The 23,338-nt window shown below is 41.6% G+C and overlaps 2 protein-coding genes across 8 annotated transcripts in view; one reads left to right on the forward strand and one right to left on the reverse strand.

Annotated features, from left to right (window-relative positions):
- The window catches only part of NME6 (NME/NM23 nucleoside diphosphate kinase 6), a 100,868-nt gene extending 99,328 nt beyond the window's left edge, over positions 1-1,540 (forward strand). For 2 of the 5 annotated variants that reach the window (XM_088447216.1, XM_088447242.1), the window contains exon 6: positions 680-1,536. In XM_088447216.1, the coding sequence (XP_088303342.1) occupies positions 680-828 (149 nt within the window). In that variant the 3' untranslated portion in view covers positions 829-1,536. Of the gene's footprint in view, positions 1-679 lie in introns of all 5 variants that reach the window. The other 3 variants (XM_088447241.1, XM_088447224.1, XM_088447234.1) reach the window with 3 other exon arrangements.
- Positions 1,002-23,210, reverse strand: CIMAP1B (ciliary microtubule associated protein 1B). 3 transcript variants are annotated; one of them, XM_088447160.1, is made up of 7 exons: positions 23,037-23,210; positions 20,976-21,137; positions 15,554-15,757; positions 14,832-14,933; positions 4,825-4,946; positions 4,597-4,737; positions 1,002-4,272 (listed from the first exon to the last, which is right to left on the reverse strand). In XM_088447160.1, the coding sequence occupies exons 2-7, from the start codon at positions 21,082-21,084 to the stop codon at positions 4,180-4,182; spliced, it is 771 nt and encodes a 256-aa protein (XP_088303286.1). In that variant the 5' UTR covers positions 21,085-21,137; positions 23,037-23,210; the 3' UTR covers positions 1,002-4,179. The 3 variants fall into 3 exon arrangements, with proteins under 3 accessions (XP_088303286.1, XP_088303303.1, XP_088303294.1); XM_088447177.1 differs by having other exon boundaries at positions 23,121-23,198; XM_088447168.1 differs by lacking the exon at positions 23,037-23,210 and adding an exon at positions 21,649-21,885.
- Between the last annotated feature and the right edge of the window lie 128 nt (positions 23,211-23,338).

Raw genomic sequence — 23,338 nt, forward strand, 5'->3', positions numbered from 1 at the left:
GACCATCAGATTGGCTGCCTGTCACTACAGTGCGCCGGCCGTGCGGAGCTCAGTGTGGTGAGCAGGGAATGTCCAGAGACTGCTCACCATACCGCTGAACAAAGTGCTGCAGAGCCGACTGAAAGCTCTCCGCAGCCAGTGCACTGTAATGACAGACAACCGATCCGATGTCACTGCCCCCAACACACTCAGTATATATGTGTGTACAATTCATGAGACTCTTAATACTAAATCTATTTGTATTATCATGATTAGAAAATTTGTTGTTGATGTTGCTAACAAATTTACACGTATTACAGCTGTTACATTTATAAAAACCTTTCGTGTTTTTTATCCATTGTGCCGGTTTTGATTCGAAAGTTTTTAAATTACTAGGCGCTAGACAATTTTTAACATTTCTGGCTTTTCTGAAGGCCAGAAAAAGTTTGTCTGGAAGCACATTTCTAAGGAGATTGTCTGTCAGTACCGAATACTGACGTGGCCCGCTTCTCTCCATTTTCTTCATTGATCATTTTCCCAAAAATACATAAAAGTCTGACATAATATTGAACTCATTCTATGATAACTAAAGCTGATGGGCCATATATATCTTTCACATAGTTTTTATTTTTCCTTTTTCTTCCTTCAGACTCATTTTTCACTGTTTCTGATGCTCTCTTTTCATTTTATCCAAATGTAGATTCAGTAGAGTCGGCATTTCGTGAAATCTCTTTTTTCTTTCCGGAGTTCAGTGTGAGTGGCTGGTATGAGGAACAAGAGCCTCTGTATAGGGCTGGCCCATTATGCTATGATGTGGAAAGACTAGAGCATCGACTTGTGGGAAAATAAAAGGAACAATGGTGCTGAACTGGACAGTCTGTGGTCTATGATTGGCGCTTTCATATGAGGACAATGATGTGCTTCTGTTACATGTTTACAACACAACAGCATCAAAAGCCAGCATCACCCAAGTGGAAGGACTCGGGAGATACATTTTCTGATGATATTAATAATTATCTACATGACACTTTAGGTTCTTTAAGATTCCTTTTAATTACATTTGGGGAACTCATTAATCCTGATTGTAAAGCACTGTGAAAATACAACCATGAATTAAGGCTTCTCATTCCTTGGTTTATAATTGTTCAATGTTTGTTACTTTCTTTAACAGTTAGGAATATTTTAATAATTGTTATCAGAGCTTAAAAATATCAAAGCACTCCACAATAACATCCATGTTTTGTTATTTTAACGTGGATACATGTTAATACGTAGGACATTGATTTGATGTAAATAGTGTCCAGCAAGAGGAACTTCTCAGTAAACAGGACAGACACATACAAAGAATGTATAATGTTGTTGGCACATTAATTAAGTGAAAAAGTAAGAAGATAGTACATGACAAACAATTAGAAATATCTTGGAACTTTTTAGGATGGGTACACAATTTGACGACGGATCGGTAAGCTATACACACTTAACCAATCGGCAACTTGATGTGTCTGGGCTGATATCACAACTGGGCTGGTATTTAAATTTGCCTGCCCAGTTGAAATGTAAATGTCGGTGGTACCCTGCAACAAGGGCAGCTTGTGGGTCACCTATACCCACAGCCAGATGCACTTATATATTTTGCATCGGCAGTGCTGCAGGACAGTCCTGATATGTCTGTAAACGACGTTGCGTTGTTCAGAGAGATATCGGGTGTACACAGATGAACTCATAATATATTGCTCGTTGATAGACCAAGCTGTATATCGCCAAGGACTTGTTGCTATCACTGAGAGATTGCCTATCACACTACAAGGCATAGGGGGAATCCAATTGCGGGCGGGATATTTAAAAAATCTAGCAGCGCTGGGTTTTTCCCGCAGCCGCGGGTTTTTACTATTCAATTAGGGGACTGAAAATGGACTGAAAATCTTTTTTCTCATAACTCCAGAGTCTGATTTTTCCTAAAATCTGTAATTTTAGGAAAGACCAGCGGGACTTGCTCTGGGACCCCAGTGGCACCCCATGAGGACTAATTAAGCAATTGGAAGTTTCCATTTAGCTTAATTAGTCCTTAAATACTCACCTTCCGAAGCGGTGTCTTCTTCCTCCGGCGTCTGGAGCCAGGTCTTCTGCAGACGGGTGAGTGTGTGTGTGTTACGCACTGCGGGGTTTTCAGCTCTGAAAACCCTGCAACCGCTTTTTTTCTATTGGATCCCATGGGTATAGGGAGCGCGCATACCTGCGGTACTCCAAAATTGGGCGCAAGGTTTTTTTTTTACCTCGTTAAACCTCACACCCAATTGAATCACCCCCATAAACTATGTCAGGGGATAACCGCTAACACTGCAGGCAGTATATGCCTGGTAATTTTATAATGCTTAGGGAAATGAAACAAAGTTATACTGCTTCTTAGTATTTACAGATATTTGCATGGACAACCTATAGTGAAAGATGGAAGTGTAAAAAACAAAAAAACAAAAAAAAAACAGATCCCTAGTCTTTGGTATATATTAAAAATGTCAACAAGGACAGAATGTAGACATTAACATGTAGGCAATGACAGAATTATGGCAGATTTTTTGTTTACCAATTTTAGGGTGCGGTTAGGGATACTTACCTTGTCAGTGGAAAACCACAGATTGTTGAGTTTCACAGTGTCGACATTCTGAATGTTGACATGTTGTACCACACCCCTAAGCTTCAACAAATGAAACCTTATCACATCTGAAGAGCACTACCAGTATTTCATCTATGTAAATGATGGGTTTAGAAGGGCAATCTGTCAGTAGATATATTACTGCTTTCCATATGGCTAATTGATGGGAGGAAGACAATGAAGTAGATGCTGCTGCCATTCTTCTGTGTGTGTAGCCAGAATCTACTCCTTTGGCCAATGCTTTTCTGGCAATGCCAATTTGGCAGCAAAGAAACAATACAAAACATAAAATAAATATCAAATAAATTCTATGCTTCCCCATAAACATTTAGAGTAAATACAGCCATAACTGTTATAATACTGGATTGGTCTAAGCCATGAATGGGATATAAGGTTGCATAACGGGGTTGTTATTTTCAATTTTAATGAAAATATCCCCGCTATGTACAATGGGGAATTCGCAGGGACAGAGGTAGCGGTAACCGCTGTCCCTGCGAGTTATATCCCCGGCATTGATGATAATTGGGACTGCGATCTGCAGTGCTAATTAGCACTCTGTAAGAGATTTATATGAGATTTCCTGCCTTGTGCTATTAGTACATACTAACCATTCATAAAATTATGCAGAAAAAGCAGTTTCTACAACATTTTCTGAAAAAAATAGCTTGATAAATAGGCCCCTTAATCATGTACCTTTACTAAATGGAGTCATGTAAAAGGTGATTGTTGAATTGTGGACTGGATAATGACTGGTGAAGAGTCTGATAGAGAATGGGAGATCTACTGATAGACTGAGATGGTGGTATGGTACAGTATATCAAAATAAACAAAATCTGTGCAGCCCCCTTCTTGCTGCACTAGTGTATTTTAATGTATGCCTCGGAAATAATTAATAATAAAGGCTTCCTTTCGCTTTGTGGATACTAAATTTACAACAAAAGATTTCCCCGACGCGCTTACTAATCAATGTATATGTGTATTAGCTAGAGATCAGTGCATGGATAAAATAGAAGACAATTTATAGCTATAGTCACAATTATGCTTTGCACACAGTGTCTAAAAACAATGATGGTATTAAATATAGAATAAAACTGCAATATAAATGTGCAATATAAATAACTTGTGATCAGCATAAGCTACACTATATAGCTCAATAATGCATGTGTGCTAGCACACTTGTAGGGTATTTGTGACTATAGCTATAATAAATTGTCTTCTATTTTATTCCTACACATATACATTGAATCGTAAGTGCACCGGGGATATCTTTTACTGTAGATTGTGAGTTATGTTGTATATAACTCACAAGTACATAGTTTTATGTTTAGCACATCCTTCCAAAGGACCACAACATTTCTTGCTGTCAGATTTTTTTTTTCTTTGCAGTATATTTGATAATTACCAGAAACAGATAACATTACACTTATAGTAGAGAAAAAAGTGATGTGTAAATTGAATCATGTTACATATTGCCCACTGTGCTCCCTAAATCCCCTTGACAGACAGTGTACTATAGTTGTTTTCATGCTGATCTGCTTTTCATCCGCTGGTTAATCTGCTACGTCCACAATCAAGGGAGCAACAAATTCTGAGTGTCTGATTCCAAAAGAAAAGTTAGGAGCATGAGGACGGCACAGTACCACCTAGAGGGTAAGGACAAATAAAGGCTTATGCTAAAATAATGTAAACATATAGACTATAATTAATGCATTATGAAAACGTATCTTCTACCATATAACAGCAGGCACAGAAAAGTATTACTGCTAAACAATTGCCCATTGTGTTTACTGCAACAAAATGTCTTCAAGTTTTGGCTTTATTGTGTTATGGAAAAGATAACATTGTCTATTAAATAGCTGATTGTCATGGTGCACATTCAAATCTTAGCAGCAAAACTTGCATATAGTGATTTGAAGGAAGGTGTATATTAATCCTACTGTTCTCAACTGACTATAGCAAGAATTTACCTTCTCAGGACTGTAGGCCCCTGGGCCTGGTTTCCGTGTTGTATCTCCAGGCAGGGAGTGTCTGGCGGTCATGCTGTACTGAGGTGGTCTATATTTACATGTTGATGGTTCAACAACCCGATATGTTCCAGGACCAGGTGTCTAATAAAAGGCAAAAAAAAGATAATGAAGGTCAATAAAACTGAGGATTGCAGCGAGAGAAATATAGCAGTACAGAAATATGCTCACATTCTGCAGATCTTCATGGAAGCTACCAATCTTGCTCCGTCCAGTCATGGAGTAGTTTGGTGCTGAAGATCTGTTAACAACTTTTGGCCCCAGTACAGAGGGAAGCGCGTACGCTGCTGGACCTGGAAAATGGAAAACTCATCACCAGTGCATAGCTATATGTATGTATTTATCAAAAATTTAAGCAATTCACTAGAGGATGTTCAAATACTGTTACAGATAGTATAAAAGTTTTATAGAGTTTTGATAAAATAGTTCACGAGTGTTGCATGAAAGGTAACAAAACTAACATTGGGTTCACACTAGGACAATGTCGTTTGCGGTCAAATCGGAAGGACATATCGGCCGGATCGTCTAGTGTGTACGGACTATCTGCGTGGTCACATGCGATATTGTCTGGTCGGGCGTGTTGCATGATCAACCGGGCAATATCGCATGTGGCACAGTTGCAGGCTATAAAGGACTGAACGAGGGATCGTTCCGTCGTTCATTACATTGCTCAATGTGTACCCGTGTTACGATATATCAGGCCGACATATCGTCTGGGTACACATTGCAAAGTGTGTACCCAGCTTAAGGATGATATAAAGAAACAAAATGCCAAAGGAAGTCGGAAATATGAAGCCGTGTATTTAGTAAAAGATGAAAAAGTATAAGTACATGCCACTAAAGTGCAGGTGTACAAATGTAAATCCAACCCCCACCTTTATTTCTTTGCTTGGTGGAATATTTCAGAATGTATAAAAATCAGTTTGTTATTCGAAGTATAATTTTAGCATGCAATATTGCAATTGTTTTCATGTGTTTGGATTACAGCAAATAACTTTGTCTATTATTTATAGTTGTTTTTGTAGTGGTGAATTTAACAAAAAATTCAACTTTATGTCTAAACAAATAATCATGAATATTGAATATGACAGGTTATAACACCACTTATATTATTCAAACAGTGATGGAAAAAAGACAGTAGTATAATTTTCTTAATGCCCCTGAATTCCCTTTGTTGAATCAAACATGTAATCAGTAATGTTTAATTGTATCTTATTTTTGGATTGAAACAATTCACTGCTTGGATAAGTGTGTTTTCATTCAAATTAAATTTAGGTAGCACATTTCCATTATCTACAGACACTAATTCCCATATAAATGATTTTTGCAGTGTAATTGCTATTGCATCAATATGCAATGTTAGTAAAGTAGCCCTACTGTGTGCACCAAATCTTATTGAATCATGGTGCAGGGCAGGCATGGGCAACCTGTAGCTCTCTTAGGGCAGATCTGGAAATTGATAAATTGGAGTGTGATAATCTACCAGCCAATCGGCTCCTAACTGTAATTTTTTAAACACAGCCTATAACATGACAGGAGCAGATTGGCTGGTAGTTTATTACTATCCACTTTATCAGAGCTTAATACATCTCCCCCTTAGTGTTATTAAATTATTTGTCCCATTATGCTCTGCCAAATTTGAGCTGGCAGAGAATGCTGGGTCTTGTAGTTTCACAACACATTTAAGCCAAGTCCTGTTGTAGAGCAAATAGCTCAAGGAACATTTTCCTTGAACGTTCGTTTGTCATGACCCCCGGATCAATTTAAAAAATACAGAACATTTACATCATGAATCATTGTTAGGTAGTATTCCTTTTTTACCACACCGAACATATTATTATATATTCATATAGCATGTTTTTCCCAATAAGGCTCAAAGCACTTTATGCTATGGCAGTCATTTTGGGCACACTGATTTGTTGTTCTCCAGTATGTCAGTGTTTCTCATACTCTGTCCTCATGGGACCCGAACAGTGCTTGTTTTCAAGGCATCCTCAGGAAAAATTAGTACCACCAGTAGGGCATCCTAAGGAAAAATTTGTACAACCTGTGGAGCTATTGCAGTGTTTCCCTACCTCTGTTCTCAAGGCACACTAACAATGAAGGTTTTACGGTTTGCCATACTTGAGCACAAGTGACTTAGGGCCTGATTCAGTGATGTACGCTAATGTAATCACAACTGCATTTTCTCACGGATCGCAGTTGCTAAAATATGCAAATGCCTTCCAAAGCATAGCCGAGCATAGGGACGCCCACTGCTGCCTTCTCATATCTGTTCGACGACGTACAACAGCGTAAGTAGTGTTCCCGCTAGGCTGTTTTAGCGGGGCGCCACGCCCTGCCCTTTTCTAAAAGGGCAAAATGTGCCCTGTCCTTTTAGCGGTGCCTTGCTAAAGCAGCCTGCCCTGAGCTTTCCCCCACCCGCGGGCCACAGTGTCTTGTGGGTAGGGAAAGTTGAGGTTACCGATCACAGCTGGATGAATAGACACAATGCGCATGCGCACGGCATCTATTTACCGTGAGTAGAGAGCTTGGGCGAAGAGTGACAAATTGAAGGTGTGTCACAAGGACACCCCCCTCCCCGGCCAGCCATGCCCCCCTTTTCGAGAGCGAAAGTACGCAGAAGACACACGCAGGCACACCCTGCCCACAATTTAGCGGGAACACTAGTAATCATTGGTAGCATCAATGCAGATTGGGCAGCATATGCGATAAGTCTGACCAGCCGCAAACACTGCAGTTCTCATGACATGCAGTGAGCTCTCGTGCTGCGAAAGATTGCAATGGATAATTTATGCACACTCATGAAACAGCATTTAAACGGTAAGACACCCCTGCGTTTGCCTAGCCATCCCCCGTTACCTCTCCCAAAAGCTGACTTCCAGTCACTCACTTTGCGAATGAATCCTCTGTGCGAGCATAATTGCAAAACAACCGCAATGTTGCTTACACACGTGCAATGGAAAGCAAATGCTCGATCTGCGTAAAAATCAGCATTGCATACATCTCTGCATCAGACCCCTAATTAGTGTCTCAGTTATTTTGATATAAGCAACTGTGCTCAAGCACAGATATCCTTAAAACTTATGTTGCTGCTATTTATTGACCACCTGGACCACACCAACAATTTCTGGAACATTTTCTGCCTGACTTACTCACTTCTTATACTCCACCATCATCATGGGTGATTTCAATATTGCTACTAATAGTCCACAATCTCCTTGTGCCTCCAAACTACTCTCTCTAACCTCCTCTCTTAGCCTCTCCAAGTGGACTGACTGCTCATCGGGATGGCCACTACCTTGATCTTGTATTCTGTAGAAATGAATGTAGGGGCGCAGCCAACAGGTGCCCAATATCTGCAACCTAAGCTGCACAAGATCTTACTTCCTATTTTAAGGACACGATTGATAAGATCCAAAATGAAATGGTATGCTCTTTCCTAGCCAACTATCTGCTCAATTCCTACCCTGTACCCTCTGGCACCTTCTCTGTATTTGATCCCACAAATGAAGATTAAGTATTTACACTTTTCTCACCCTCCTACTCTACTACCTCTCCTCTTGATCCAAAAGCCCCCCTCCCATCCCTGCCCCAAGCTTGAGAGACTTGCCTACACCTGCCTCACACACTTTCTTCAATTGCACAACTAATTGGACTCCCTTCAGTTGGGCTTTCGGTAACAGCACTTCACAGAGACTAAAGTAGTGAATGATCTGATCATTGCTAAGTCTAAAAGCCATTACTCACTTCTTATTCTTCTAGATTTCTTTGCTACATTTTACACTGTTGACTACTTTATTCTCATACAAACACTAAAATCCCTAAGTCTTCAGGACACAGCCCTATCCTGGTTCTCATCCTACTTATCTAATCACTCTTTTAGTGTTCGTTTATCTGAATCCATCTCCTCTTCTCCACCTCTATTAGTTAGAGCACAGGTTATCAAACTCTGGCCCTCATTCAGACCCACTCGCGAGCGGCTGTCCGCTCACAAGTGGGTCGATGGTCTGCACTGCGCATGCGCACGATGGAGGGAGCTCCGTTGTGCGCATGCACGAGACGCGCCGAGCGAAGGACTTTCCTTCGCTCGGAGTGTCTCATCAAAGGGGGCGTGCTGTCGATGTTGACTGACAGCACGCCCCCTTTGGTGGGCGTGCCTGCCAGACGGAGGCGTTCCCAAGGGAACGCCTACCGTCTGAAGCCGGCCCCACTGACATCACTAGTGATGTCAGTGGGAGTGATTTTGGCTCTGATAGAGCCAAAATCACTCCTGGCCTTGCGGTTGAAAACCTCAACCGCAGGCTGTTGCTCGCAGTGGCGATGGTCGCGATGGTCAAGACCATCGCGACCATCATCCTGCACACTCGTATATGCTGTGGGTGGTGACCCACAGCTATACGAGCGTCCAGGAGGACGCTCCATATTAATGGAGGTGGGCCCTGATTCAGAGCGAGCGCTCTGGTCAGAGCGTCCGGCTCTGAATCAGGGCCTCTGTCCTCAGAACCCCCAAAAGTGCATTTTTCCAGGTCTCCTCACATAATTACAAGTGATAATTTTCTCCAACTATGGATCTTTTAAAATGTGTCGTTGAGTAATGAATACACCTCTTCACCTGCTGGGTGAACTGCAAAACATGAACTGTTTGGGGTCCTGAGGACTGAGGGCCTGATTAAGGTTGGTTTGCAACGCTGCATCCGCACGCAGCCGGCCGCTGTTAGCAATCTGCGCATGCGTACAAGATGCAGTATGCGTGCACGAACCAGTCACTGCGATCGAGTAGAGATCGCAGCCAGTACATAGACGCTCCACACGCATGAGTGACAGAACGTGCTGTTTGTGGGTGGTGATGGGGTGGTCGATGGTAACGGGGGTGTGCACTTGTGGCTGTCCATACCCTACCGCAAGCACTGCGAATGCTGCTGTGTGTAAAACAGCCATCTGACATGTCTGTTGATGCTGCGTCTTAATTATGCACACTCCTGAAATGGCATTCAGATGCACAGACACGCCTGGGTTCGCACCACCGCCCCCCTGTTTCCATCGACCACCCCTTCATGCCACCCACAAACTGCTCCTCCTGTCATTCATTCAAGCGAGGTGTCTGTATACAAGGGACGATCGTTTTGCGATCGCATGGACTGGTTTGCACACGCGCACTGCGACTTATGCGCATATTGCAAACATAGGCAGGCTATGAGCGAACGCATCCTAGCGAGCGGGTCAGAATCGGGCCCTAAGATCGAACAGTTTGAAGAGTTGAACAAACCTACGATATTACAGGATTCTACGGTTGACTAGCTACAGAAATTGAACCATCAAGTAGCCACTTATAAGAAAGATCTAATCTCTTTCAAAAAACAGAAATTGGAGAAAGTAAATAAGGATTATTCCGAACAACGAGTATACAGATGACTTACCGGATCTGGTGACCCTGAAACCAGTCAACCAAGACACAAATATTTTCACAAAAGAAAGGCAATCGATCAACTAGTGAAATGTACACCTCTTCTAGTGAGGACATTACTCCCCCTGCTAGTGCTGCAAGCAATACCAATAACCCCCTTTAGAGGTGAATACCCGTGCAGGGCGCCGAATACACGGAGACCTACGAGGAGGAGCAAGCAGTGCCTCAGGGGTAAGATGAAGCGGCAGACAAAGGAAAACCTAGTTTTCAATCTGTCAAACAGGGAGCTCACCGTGCAATTTCTGTTTCAAATAGAAGACTGTCCTTTTTCCCTACAAATACCTTTAACACTTTCCAGTGGAAAATTGAACAGCAAGATTGTGTCGGCAAATGAAGCTAAAAGAATTATTTCAGGACAAGGAACCATCATTTAATGTAGGCCAAAAAAGTAATTTTTTCAAGAAAGTCTGCATTCATAATGGATTGTAATGGCGATAGCCTGTTTTTGGGAAGACCAGTAAGGAGACTATTGCAATAGTCAATGCGGGAATTAATGAGTGCATGGATTAGAGTTTTGCAGTGTCTTGTGTGAGATATGCGCGAATTTTGGATATGTTTTTTAGATGTATGTAACATGATTTTGAGACAGATTGAATGTGGGAAACAAAGGACATTTCAGAGTCAAGTATGACACCTAGGCAGCGAGCTTGTGGGGTGGGGTTGATTGTCGAGTTGTCAACAGTAATAGAGATATCAAGTTGGTAACTACTATTGGCCGGTGGAAATATAATTAATTCTGTTTTAGAAATATTAAGTTTCAGGTGGTGAGATGACATCCAAGATGAAATGGCAGAAAGATATTCAGTGACACGGACCAATACAGATGGTGATAAATCTGGGGAGGATAGGTAGATTTGAGTATCATCCGAATACAGATGGTACTGAAATCCAAAAAAGCGGATTAGTTTGCCAAGAGAGGCGGTATAGATAGAGAATAGCAGAGGACCTAAGACAAAGCCTTGCGGTACTCCAACTGATAGAGGTAGCGAAGAGTAGGCAGAATCAGAAAAACGAACAGTAAAAGAGCGATCAGAAGGTAGGAAGAGAACCAAGAAAGAGCTGTGTCCTTAAGATGTAGAGATTGTAGTGTTTGTATGAGAAAAGAGTGGTCAATAGTGTCAAAAGCAGCAGAGAGATCTAGAAGAATTAGGAGTGAGTAATGGCCTTTAGACTTGGTAGTGACCAGATAATTTACTACCTTAGTCAGTGCTGTCTCTGTGGAGTGTTGGGAACGAAAGCCGGTCTGAATTGGGCACAATAAGTTGTGTGAGTTAAGAAAGTGTGTGAGGCGGGTGTACACAAGTCTCTCAAGTAGTTTGGAGAGGCATGGGAGCTGGGAGATAGGACGGTAATTTGAGAGTGTTAGGGTCAGAATTTAGTTTTTTCAGAATGGGAGTAATCACTGCATGTTTGAACAGTGATGGAAAGATGCCAGTAGAGAGAGAGAGATTACAGATTTTAGTTAGGGTTGGGATGAGCACTGGAGACAGAGCTTTACTGATTTGTGAGGGTATAGGATCTAGAGGAGAGGTAATAGAGTAGGAGGATGAGAAGAGTGTAGATACGTCATCTTAGTTTGTGGGGTCAAATGAAGAGAATGTGCCAGAGAGTTCAGGTAGGGAATTGAGCAGGTCATTAGCTGAGGAAGAGCATACCATTTCATTTCGGATCTTATCAATCTTGTCCTTGAAATAGGAAGCAAGATCTTATGCACAGATAGTGGGAGGGGTAAGAAGCAGTTTAAATGTATTAAAAAGCTGCTTGGGGTTAGAGGCTTGAGCAGAGATTAGAGATTAGAAATATGTTTGTTTGGCAGTGTCCAGAGCAGTACGATTAGAGTCTTACATGTGAGGAAGTCACTTGGAGTACGAGACTTTCGACACCGACGTTCTACTTTACGTGAGAGTTGTTGTAGATGCCTTGTTAAGTTAGAATGCTATGGTTGACGTTTAAGTCTACGTGGTGTGTGATGGGTAGCTGGAGCTACTTCATTGAGGGCTTTTTCTAGAATCTGGTTTAGGTGTGATGCAGCAGTCTCTGGAGAAGTGAATGTATAAATTGGTGAGAGTAGTTGTTGTAGAGAGGTAGATAGTTGTTGAAAGTTAACAGCATTAATATGTCTGCATGTGTTAGTAGGTTTGATTGATTTTAATGACATTGAGGTTGATGTAATGGAGGAGAGTGTGCAGGTGATAAGGCTGTGATCTAAGAGAGGGAAAGGAGCATTAGTGAAATCAGAAACTGAGCATAGTCTGGTGAATACAAGGTCAAGGCAGTGGCCCTCCTGATGAGTAGAGGAGTCAGTCCATTGGGAGAGGCCAAGAGAGGAGATTAAAGAGAGTAGTTTGGAGGCATGAGGAGATTGTGGATTGTCAATGGGGATATTGAAATCACCCATAATGATGGTTGAGATGTCTGAGGATAGGAAGTGAGGAAGCCAGGCAGAAAAATGTAACAGAAATTGTTGAGGTGGGCGATAGATAGCAGCAATTCGCAGAGAGAAAGGGGTGAATGTCCTGATAGATTGTACTTCAAATGATGTAAATGTGAGTGAAGGTACCTGTGGGAGAACTGTGTATGTGAAAGATTGGGACAGTAATATTCCTACCCCACCTCCTTTACAAATATATATATAATACCAGAACAGGCGGAACCCCCATAAAACACCATACAACTGTCCCAGTGCCCTCTGTAGGATCTTCTAGCATGGAGCACAAATATACAATATCAGTATCGGCGGCACTCTGAATAATAAATGCACAAACAGCAGGGGCAGTTTCCAACGTTTCGATGCTGTATTACATCACAAAGTTATTAGAATACCCTGATGACGATGTGATGTAATACAGCATCAAAAAGTTGGAAACTGCTCCTGCTGTTTGTGCATTTATTAATCTGAGTGCCGCCGACATTGATTTTGTGTGTGTGTATCTATATATATATATATATATATATATAATATATATATATATATATATATATACTTGTATGTATGTGTGAGTGTGTGTGTGTATTTATATATATATATATATATATATATATATAATGTAACATGGACATAGTAAATAGGACACATGATAGGCAGGGTCACAGCGAAACATGCCTTTTATTGTATCAGACACTGCACTTTAACATACACAGACAGAAGCCTGGACAAACAGGCACAATAATTAGACATGCAGGTGTAAGTATATGACCCAGCACCAAAGTGCTAGTGTTCAGTCTGCTGCGGTAGAGTGCTTCCACAATCTGCTATGCTCCTTACCACTGCTAGTTCAGACAAGTCCCTGGCACTAATAAGACTCCGGCCTACTCGCTGGCCGCTATTCGGCGTCCGTTCCCAGAGCACCAGGTGGATGAGGAACCCTTCCTGTCATCTAGTGATGACTTCCAGCTGGACCTGTACAACCCAGAAAACCCAGAGTTCCAAACCTCCACTTCTGCTGCAGACTGTGCTCCAGCTAGATGGTCTGGAAAACATGTACTGTTGAGGACTTGGTTTGAGAAACACTGTTCCATGTAATCATTTACATCAGTCCCTGTCCTATTATAGTTTACTGTCTAAATTAGTACCATACACACCCATTAGGGTACAATGTTGTTAGAAGCCAAGTAATCTGTTTTTGCACTATGGGAGGAAAACATGCAAGCAACGATAACATACAAACTGCACACTGATAGGTTGAAATCAAGCACATGACCACAGTGATGTGAGGCAGCAATTCTAACCACTGTGAAACTGAATTAAAATACTACTTTTGGTCAGTATGTATTGCACTAGTAGGCTCAAAATACTTTGCAATGCCCTACTCGTATGACTAGTAAGCTCCCTTATGACCACTTACGCACACATTATATTTGGTGTAGAGTAAGGAAAAGTACACAGGACTGATGTTGCCCATCAAGACATTGTTTGTTTTGGTCTTGGTCTGATTCTAACATCTATAACTTAACAATATCCCTTTTTTAATATGGCAGCCTCCTAGAGGCATAACGGGCAAGTGTGTAGTGCAATATGACCATTACAGCATACGAGCACATATGTGAAGTATAAAAGTATCTAAGTGAAGGAAGGGGCGAATCAGGAGGGAAGCCAAAGAAAGAAATGTTCCATCCAAATGATCTACTAGGTGAGGTATGCTATTGCGGAACTTACCTGTTAGAAGGCTACTTTTGCGGCAGTTCTAATGAGATCACATTGCTAATCCCTACCCTCACTATGAGCACATCGGATAAAAAATTGCTTCATATCATCTGCAGATTATTTGTTTGGGGCAGCAAGAAGAACAGGAATTATAGGAAATTCCTTAGCCTCTCTGGTATTCCTTATACTCCAGCATACATATAAACTGTACATAATAGGATGTAATATAGGAAATGTAGGCTGCCTTAGTTTTATATAGCATTTGGTACTTACACTATTGTTTCCTCTTTGTATTACCATCCTTGCCAAATGAGAGCCCTGAATGTCATTATTAAACAGAACTACAAGAGCCAGCAGCTAAAATGGATCTTGCTTTGTCTTGTTAAACATAAATGGTATTCCTAGTAGCTAAGCCATCCACCATCTTATGCTTTGTATACAAGACATTATGATACAGACATAAGTAGGAATTTCATGGAGCTGAACCTAGATCCTCTCTTGCACTGTAAGTTAATAAGAGATCTGTACAAATATATATTGGTGTAAGAGATAATAAGAGATAATTACCTGGTGTCTGGTCATTGCTGAATGTTTTAGTTCTTGCTCCTAGTGAATAATTTGGAGCTAATCGATAGGCAGACTTCCCGGCACGTTCAGGAGAATAACTACCTGTGATAAAAAAAAATTCTGAGCATTATGTACAAAAACTGAAAACAAAATCCTGATTCAGTTCATTATCAGGCTTGACTGACCATTTTTAACTCATAACTCTATAAATTAGTCAGACATGATTTTAAGTTTGTTCAAATACTATATACATAGAATTGAACACATTAAATTATGCACTTGATTTATATTATGTTTAGCAATTCTGTTTGCTTTCTATTTGTTTTTGCCAAAAAGCCTCTCCTCTCTCCCATGTAACACTGTCCCCTATCATGCTATCCCTATTGCAGAGAAGTGGCAAGAGCCACTCGTATCCATTCACCTAGAATAAAAATATACTTCTTTACAAAAGACAACATCTTACTGTGATAAGACATGTGTTGTGAGTAAAAATCATAAAAAGCAGCTGTTGTTGCAACTTTTACACTGCACCATCCTCATAAATGACCATCTAGTTACATGCATACACTCTACTTGGACAAAGCTGACTGGGTCTATGCTATTTGTGTTCATTATGTTACACTGCTGGACTAAGCCTGATATTATGCTATTTGAACAAAATTGTGCACATCATTATAATCTGAATCTCTATAAACTTAAGTTATTTCCCTCATCATCTGTACCTGGTCCTGGAGTCCTAAAGGTGTTGAGATCCCTGGGTCTTCCATAGACAGAATATGCGGGTGTGCCATCTTTGCCCCTAATGGTGATGTTAGCTGGCACCAAGTAACCTGGTCCTGGAGAACAGTCTTCTACCAATTTGAAACGACGACTACCAAAGCTATATGCAGGTGCTCGATATGTACGTGGGTCATGCTGTACATAACCTGTATCAGGAGAAAGATACCATCTAGAATCAAAAAAATAAGTCTTGAGGAAAGGTTCAAAGAGAAAAGTGGTCATCTGAAGTGAGAAGCTGGAGCACAAAACTATAGGAGAGTGGAAACCGTATACAAAGTTAGAGAATAGAGAGAATGAGAATCAGGAGGTGACTGGCTTATTTAAACTTATTTTTTTAATCTACCATATATCTTAACAGACTTCTTTAAGAGTAAAGCCCCATACATACTGGACGATGTTTTTGACTGATATGAACGATAACTACATCGTTGATCAATATATCGTTCAAATTGTCCAGTGTGTATGTACTAAGTGATGAACGATGTGCACTCCCACGGGTCGTTAACGATTTCCCCAGATTGAGCCCCATGTACAGACGACTGAGGATATCGTTAACGATTCCATGCTGCTGAATGCAGCATGGCCCCGCTCCCCTCCCCGCCGTCGTATGTACTTGACGATGCCGGCACCCATGCCGGGTCTGTTGCTGATGAGGTCACTCCATACACACATCGTACAGTGTGTATGAGCCTTTAGAGTCTTTACTTATAGCAGTGTTTCCCAAACTCATTCCTCAGGGAACATTAACAGTGTATGATTTCTATTTTTCCTAGTTGGTCCACATGTGTATTCATTACTGGCTGACACATTTTAAAAGATCCACAGGTGGAGCTAATTATTTCACGTGTGATTCTGTGAGGAAACCTGGAAAACACGCCATGTAAGTACTCCCTGAGGAATGAGTTTGGGAAATACTGACTTACAGCATTTCACTGATATCTCAGGTTTCTCAGCCCTTCTGCCAGTTATAATTCATTATAATGTACTACTATATTATACTATACTAGTGACTTGCCCCGCACAATAGCAAATTCATCTCGCCACAGCTCTCTGCATCTCTTAACAACCTACGCTATGTCACCACAGTCCCCTGCATCTCACAACAGCCTCCTGCTTCTCACTCATGCCTCCTGAATTTCACCACAACATTCTTTATTTCACTACAACCCCTTGCATCTCACCACAGGTCCCTGCTGCTTACTGTTGCCACTTGTTCTTACCACAACCTCCTGTATCTCACCACATGCCCCTGTTTCTCACTTCTGCCCCCTGCATCTCTCCAGTGTCACCACAACCCACCCTGCTACTGCCCTACAACTGGCTGGGGCCCTGCCACTGAGATGTGCTGGAAAGAACAGGAGGATCATAGATAAGAGATTTGTATTGCAGCTACCGTAAGCATTATCAGCAGCATGTCCCTGGGGCTGGGGCACATGTGCATTTTCTGTAGCCTCCATGTGCACCCCTCCCCAGCTAGATGGTGTGCTGATGTTTTTATTTATTTAAATATCCTGATGGCTATGCCACCCCTGGCTCGTGTGTCTGCATCAGGGCATCTTCATGGGTTTGATGGAGGCTGCCTAACGCGCTCTGTCTGCCTCAGACTTCCTTGACTCCCCCAAACATTTCAAAGCAGCAGCGGCCACAGATGGTCAGGGGGTGTGCTTTATAGCAATACCCTGCACTGCCCCTGCACCGCATGGAGGAGGTGTAATGTGCGGTCTTTAAGTTAAAACACTGCACATTGCACCTCCTCCATGCAGTGTAGGGGCTGTTCAGCCTATTCGTATAAAGCACAGCCCCTTATAGTCCGTGGCCACCAGGGGGCGGTGCCAGAACAATGTTATGTTGCCCCCCCCCCAACATGAAATTGTTCCAACGCCCCTGGAGGGGCAGTACAGTACAAGTAGTTTCCATCTAAAATATTCAAATTGTTACTTGTGTTCAAATCATACTATTTTTCTAAAGGTTTGACACTGTTCCCGCAGTTATGTTTATCTATACTAACTCAAAATTATCAGCTCCATCTTCTACAACCTTTGTATTGGTTGGTTTGAATCTGTTACTTGTGTTGCCTAATTTTTTATGGTGACCTGTTTGAAAAAAAAAAAGGGTGTGGGCTGAAAGTTGACGTTCTGAATGTCGACATGGACAGGATATCAACATATCAAATGTCGACATTCAGCATATTAACCACACAGGTTTTTAAAGAAGTGTTAACTAAACCTAAAACTACCTAGCCGCAGCCTAACCTTAAGACTAACTCCAACTACAGCATAACCGTGACCCAGTGGTTCCCAAACTGTGCACCGCGGCACCCTGGGGTGCCTGGGGACACTTGCAGGGGCCACTTCTTCAAGCCTTCCTTCTGCATTACGCCAGCCAGGGGACTGTAAAAGAGCCTCCACTGCCCTGTACTACTGGATTCAATGACCTCCACACTTTAATCACACTTCAAAAAACTTTTTTATTGTCTCCAGCATCATATTTATCTCTTGATGATTATCCCCCCCACCACACTTGTCTGAACCCATTAACTGTTTTATTTCCTGTAACCACGTCATTCCCAGACCTACAAACGCAGAAAACCTCATACTCACAAATGATCTTATAGCTGCTGCCAGCATGTCACCCAATACTGTGCAATTTGCTCACATTCCTCGTTCCACCTCAAAGTATCCCACTTAACATCCAATCCCTCAGTCTTATCCACATTTCATCACTATCCTCCCCTTTTTTCTGTGCAATCTGGAATCAGATCTGTTTTTGTAACAAACTTGTATACATCATGAATTATATATTTCAATGTGCCTCAATCTCCATACTACTACAGAAATCTGTCTTGGGTCAGACACATATGGCTGGTAGCAGGCATGCTTCTTCATCCACACTGCACTTTCCTGGTCATATGCTTAGTTCTCTCTCTCCTTTTCCACACAATATCATTCAATGCTCTCTGCCCCACTTTCTGTCATATATGTCTCCCTAGGTCCAATATCCCAATTTCCTGTCAACTTTACTGGCTGGCTCATTTACCTCCTGTTATTTGAGTGATATTCAGCTTTCCTAATTATACTGGACAGGAGAGCTAAGAATTAACCTACAACTTCACCAAATCAATCTCAGAAGATATATGCTCCTCCGTGGATTTTTGGTTCCATTCAGTAAATAAAAATATATAAATATATATTACCCACAATTGATCAGCTTCAGCATATGTGAATCTTATCACCATCCAGAGAAAGCAGAACACATAACAAAGATTGTGGCAGCATGGGGAAGATTACTGATGTGTCCACATACATCTTAATTCCTTGCGCTTTAAACAGCCCTTCTAGTAGTGCCATGCCGTGACGTGACTCTGTAGTGCTGAACGTGTTTTTGTGCAAATTTTTACCTTCAATGCGTCAAAGGCCCGTATTCAATTGCCGGCGAAAAGTTCCGCACTTTTCGCCTGGTGTACTTTCCGCCTACATTGCTTGTTTTGGCTCCGGAAAAGTATCGCGCTCATCCCCGCTATTCGCCCTATTCAATTGCAAAGGACGCGAAAACACATCCCGGCGAAACTCAAAGAGGCGAAAAGTGCTGTCAGATTTGGGGAAGTCAGCCTGACACCCCCCAAAAGATACACTGACATGGGGGATCACTATGGGTATCCACGAATAGCCCTGCTGAAGGTATTTGGGGTACTTGAATGGTCTCAATAGGTGCTATTTAGCGTCTTTGCACAAGTTGTGAAGAATAGCATTTAGCAGTGTTTTTATGGAAAATTTGGGATACAAATGAAAATGGGTGCAAGCATGGTTAAAAATCGCTAAATTGCGGTTGTAAAAACCGCACCTTAAGCAATAACCTTCAATCAAGAAAAACATCTGGGGCATACCTGGGGGACCCCCTGGAGTCTATTTCACTAGTTTTTAAGTTTGTCCCCCAACTTTGGTATTTTTCATCCCCAAAATGAAAGTACTTTTTTGGGGTGTTCTAAAGTATTTATTTAAATTTTTTGATGCAGTTTACCTTTGGGGGACTGTCCCAAGGCTGAAGGGGTGTTATCGCAATTTTGCACCCCAAAACCCCAATTCTGGACTTTTTCTTGCCTGCTTTCATAGGCGAATCTTTCCGCTGATCACAAGGTGCAGACTTTTCGCACCGGTGAAAAGTCTTTGCAATTGAATCGGGCGGAAAGTTTCCCTCTGGCGAAATGACGTAATCGGCAAAACTTTTCCGCTGATTGCGGCTTTTCGTCTGCAATTGAATACGGCCCAAAGTCGCAAAGTGATGTGAATAGAATGCACAAACAGCTTCTGCTGGTTAAAATGATATGTGGCATGCCTATATTCTGTGTGCAACTGCGGGTGTATCTGCAGGTGAAATGTTACGTTACATAGTATTTCGCATGTAGATACACCAGTCCTGCACAGAATATACAGTAGGCATTTTAATCAGCAGAAGCTGCTTGTGCTCCTCCTTTTTTGCAGAAGACGAGAAGGGGGCTGGGGTTAAGCTAAGATCACATGTTCTACTGGAGGAATAGCTGTTGGTAGATGGACACATGGCTGAAGAGGTCTGCCCAGCCATAGTGAGTTCCTCCCTTTTTATATGTCATCTCTCTATAACGTGTCCTCTGATCTCACTTGTCAGTGAGTGTACTTTCTTTCAGCAGTGGTAATGTTTATATGCTTCTTGCACCAGTTTTAAATCAGTATAGTTCAGTGTTATACTGTATGTCTTGAACATCTGATAGCACTGCCATTATATTGACATTCATGTGATCCTAAATTAATGTTTATAGTGAGGGTGTGTGTTACAATAATTGTCACTAACTTGCTATGTACTGTAAAATGCCAGTCTTCTGTATATAACATTCATACTGTATACTGAGTTCTAAGTTCACCCACTAGTAATCTCCTTGAATGATATGCAGCTGAGTTGTCTGTAGTACTTCTGTGTAACAATATATCAGCAGCCTTCAGCAACTTGTGTTACTGCAGGGGATGTAGAACTAAAATTCTAGCATGCCCTGTCACGTGTCCAGCAGCTAAAGGGAGAGCCACATACTGCCTAAGCCTACGGTATTGCTGTAATCTTAAGCAAATGTGTAGGATTGCTGTAGTGTGAAAAAATGGGTGGGTGGGGGGATTGAAAAACTTGTGTTACAGGGAATAGGGGGAGTATGCTAAACTTTTGTCTAAGGCACCGAGAAACCTTGCACCTCACGCATTCTGTTTATGTATGTAACATGACTTGTAGGGCATGGAGGTAAAATGTATGTGGACACATCTGTAAATCTGTTATCTCTATAAGGGATTAAGACAGAAATTAACCCTATTTATTGTAGAATAAAAATATATAAATCTCATTTACCTGTATTTCCTGGTAAGGCATATTTAGGGCCTGGGCTGCTATACAAAGCTGCAATTGGGCCCCGAGGCCGGTGGGGTTTCCAGGGTCCAATCTGCACTTCAGTTGTCATGGTAAATTAGCTGTGGAACACCAGCAACCATACATACGAACTGTACTGTATGTCTAGAGAATTTGAAAAAGTATGCATTTATTTCATATATACATAAATATGGTATAAGTAATTGATTTATTTTCTAGCCACACACATGTGGAACGATTATTAGGTGTACAGAGATGCACAGAATATCTGCATTCATTCTTTTCTTGGTTTTCTGACCCAGTGGAAAAAAAACACAATACAGAATATTTTTTAGAACATATTTTGTCATTTATCCAACATTCTTGTCATGTATGAGACAGCCCTCAGTTTTGATACCCAAAAAGGGTATAGCCTAACACCATAGGGGTGCACCATGACCACAAAAGGGAGTAGTTTGTCAAAATTGGTCTCATGATATAATGTCTCCTGATGTAAAAATATTAGCAGCTATTACTTATTAAAATAGATAATAACCGTAAAACTTTCTCTAACAACAAAATATGGAAATTTCCCATTTTTCTCTCACTTGCCCAAATATATTACCTCAGGTCCAAACATTTGCTTTCTACAGTCTATTAAATGTCAGAAGCGTACCTTGTCTGTGCTTCCAGCCACTATCATGCAGTCCCCGTCACAGTTTGTCAATGAGCAAAGCAGGATAGAACTCGTGTCTTTATGCTAATATATTCACCAAATCAGTGTGTCCTAGGTTACTAGGAAATCCATGAGGTTGTTACTAAAACAAACTATTCACCACATTCACTCCAAGAAGCTAATAGAGGCATAGCAACACCACACAACACAAAGGGACAGCAACGATCACACAAGCACAAGATCACCCTGAAATATTTTGTGGCATTTAACAGATGGCACAAATGCGTTTTGGACTTGTAGTGTAGATAATTAAGTATTATTCCTCTATGAGCTCATTATGATCTATGCTTAATGCTATAAATAGAAAAGGGATATACAGTACACAGTTGTTTACATACATATGTGTTTTCTCAGTTATGTGATATTTTCCACTTAAGGTTATTTGAATTAATGTTGAAGCAAAATTATTATCCATTTTGTTCACACTTGTTTAACTTTTCAAACCTTTGCCAATAATCTGTTGGTATGTACATGAAGAAGGTATGTACATGAGGGGAGACACGAAGAAGGTACATACGTGTGCAGAGTCACATAAGGAAGGTATGTACATGTGGGAAGTCACACGAAAATGGTATGCACATGTTGGAAGACACACGAAGAAGGTAAGTACATGTGGAGAGTCACATGAAGAAGTTATGTACATGTGCGATCTCCATCTATTGTGGCACTGCCTATGAAAAATTGTTGCCAATGATCACTAAAGTGATTTGTTTACACAACAGAATTCCAATTTGCTGGTACCCACTTGTGTAAATAATTTCTTAAATGCAGCACTCACAGGCAGGGGGCTTAGCAGTAATGTTATACATATGTTCAATTCCATTAGCTGCAGACAGTTAGAAACAGTTATTTTCTCTAGTGCTAGTTTCCCCAGTAGAACGTATATGTGGCCGTTTTTATCTATTAGCTGCAATTTGTAACACCACGAAACAAGCATCCAAAATCACATCGATTTAGTATGTCACATAACCAGACAATCCACACACCCACCAACACACGTTACCAAGCTATCATCATAAACACCATCTGCACTGTCACCACCACCGCGCTTTTCCTCCGAGTCCCTGAGTCAGGAGTGATCTACCATTTAAATAATCTAAGTGTTAACAAACGCACAGTGAGCTGTTAGGGCACCCAGGTTTGGTCGGTAGAACTACATGTCCCAGCTTATGCTGCCAGTCTGGTCTATGTACCCGGTCGGTCGGGTATTTGAAGTCCGTCAGATAACAATCAGAGCTTAGTGAACACTGGTCGTTGGCTGAGTTTAGACATGGGATAGGGAATAGGGCAGTGTAGAGAGATGGTTACAGCTGCTGTGTATCTCTGACCTTCCCTTAGCTCCGGTGTCCTCAGCTCCCGGCTGCTACACTGCCTGTGATTTACCCGGCCATTGTTTGCAGTCTCCTATTTACCGGAGGCTTAGCGACCGCTGCTATGGAAACGACGCCGTGCTCAGCCCCGAGCGCTTTATGTCCACCAGCTCTGTGGCGCCTGCTCTACCTGATGCGTGCAGCTAGTACTGCCTACGACGGAATCGGTATGCGTCTGCCTGCGGGGAGGGTTGGAGAATGAGACATGTAGCATGCAGATCCCTTACTAGCCACGAGGCTGAAGTTGGTTCTTATTCGGC

The sequence above is a fragment of the Taudactylus pleione genome, unplaced genomic scaffold (assembly GCF_031769625.1).
Source record: "Taudactylus pleione unplaced genomic scaffold, aTauple2 ptg000019l, whole genome shotgun sequence".
Lineage (NCBI taxonomy): Eukaryota > Metazoa > Chordata > Amphibia > Anura > Myobatrachidae > Taudactylus > Taudactylus pleione.

Bases quoted from the DNA above. Each gene is read 5' to 3' on its own strand.
- CIMAP1B (XM_088447160.1), bottom strand. From the start codon at position 21,084: ATGACAACTGAAGTGCAGATTGGACCCTGGAAACCCCACCGGCCTCGG. The intron at 15,758-20,975 runs GTAAATGAGATT...CTCCTGATACAG, and splicing joins TGCCTTACCAGGAAATACAG to GTTATGTACAGCATGACCCA. The intron at 4,947-14,831 runs GTAATTATCTCT...TCCATTTTCCAG, and splicing joins CAGCAATGACCAGACACCAG to GTCCAGCAGCGTACGCGCTT.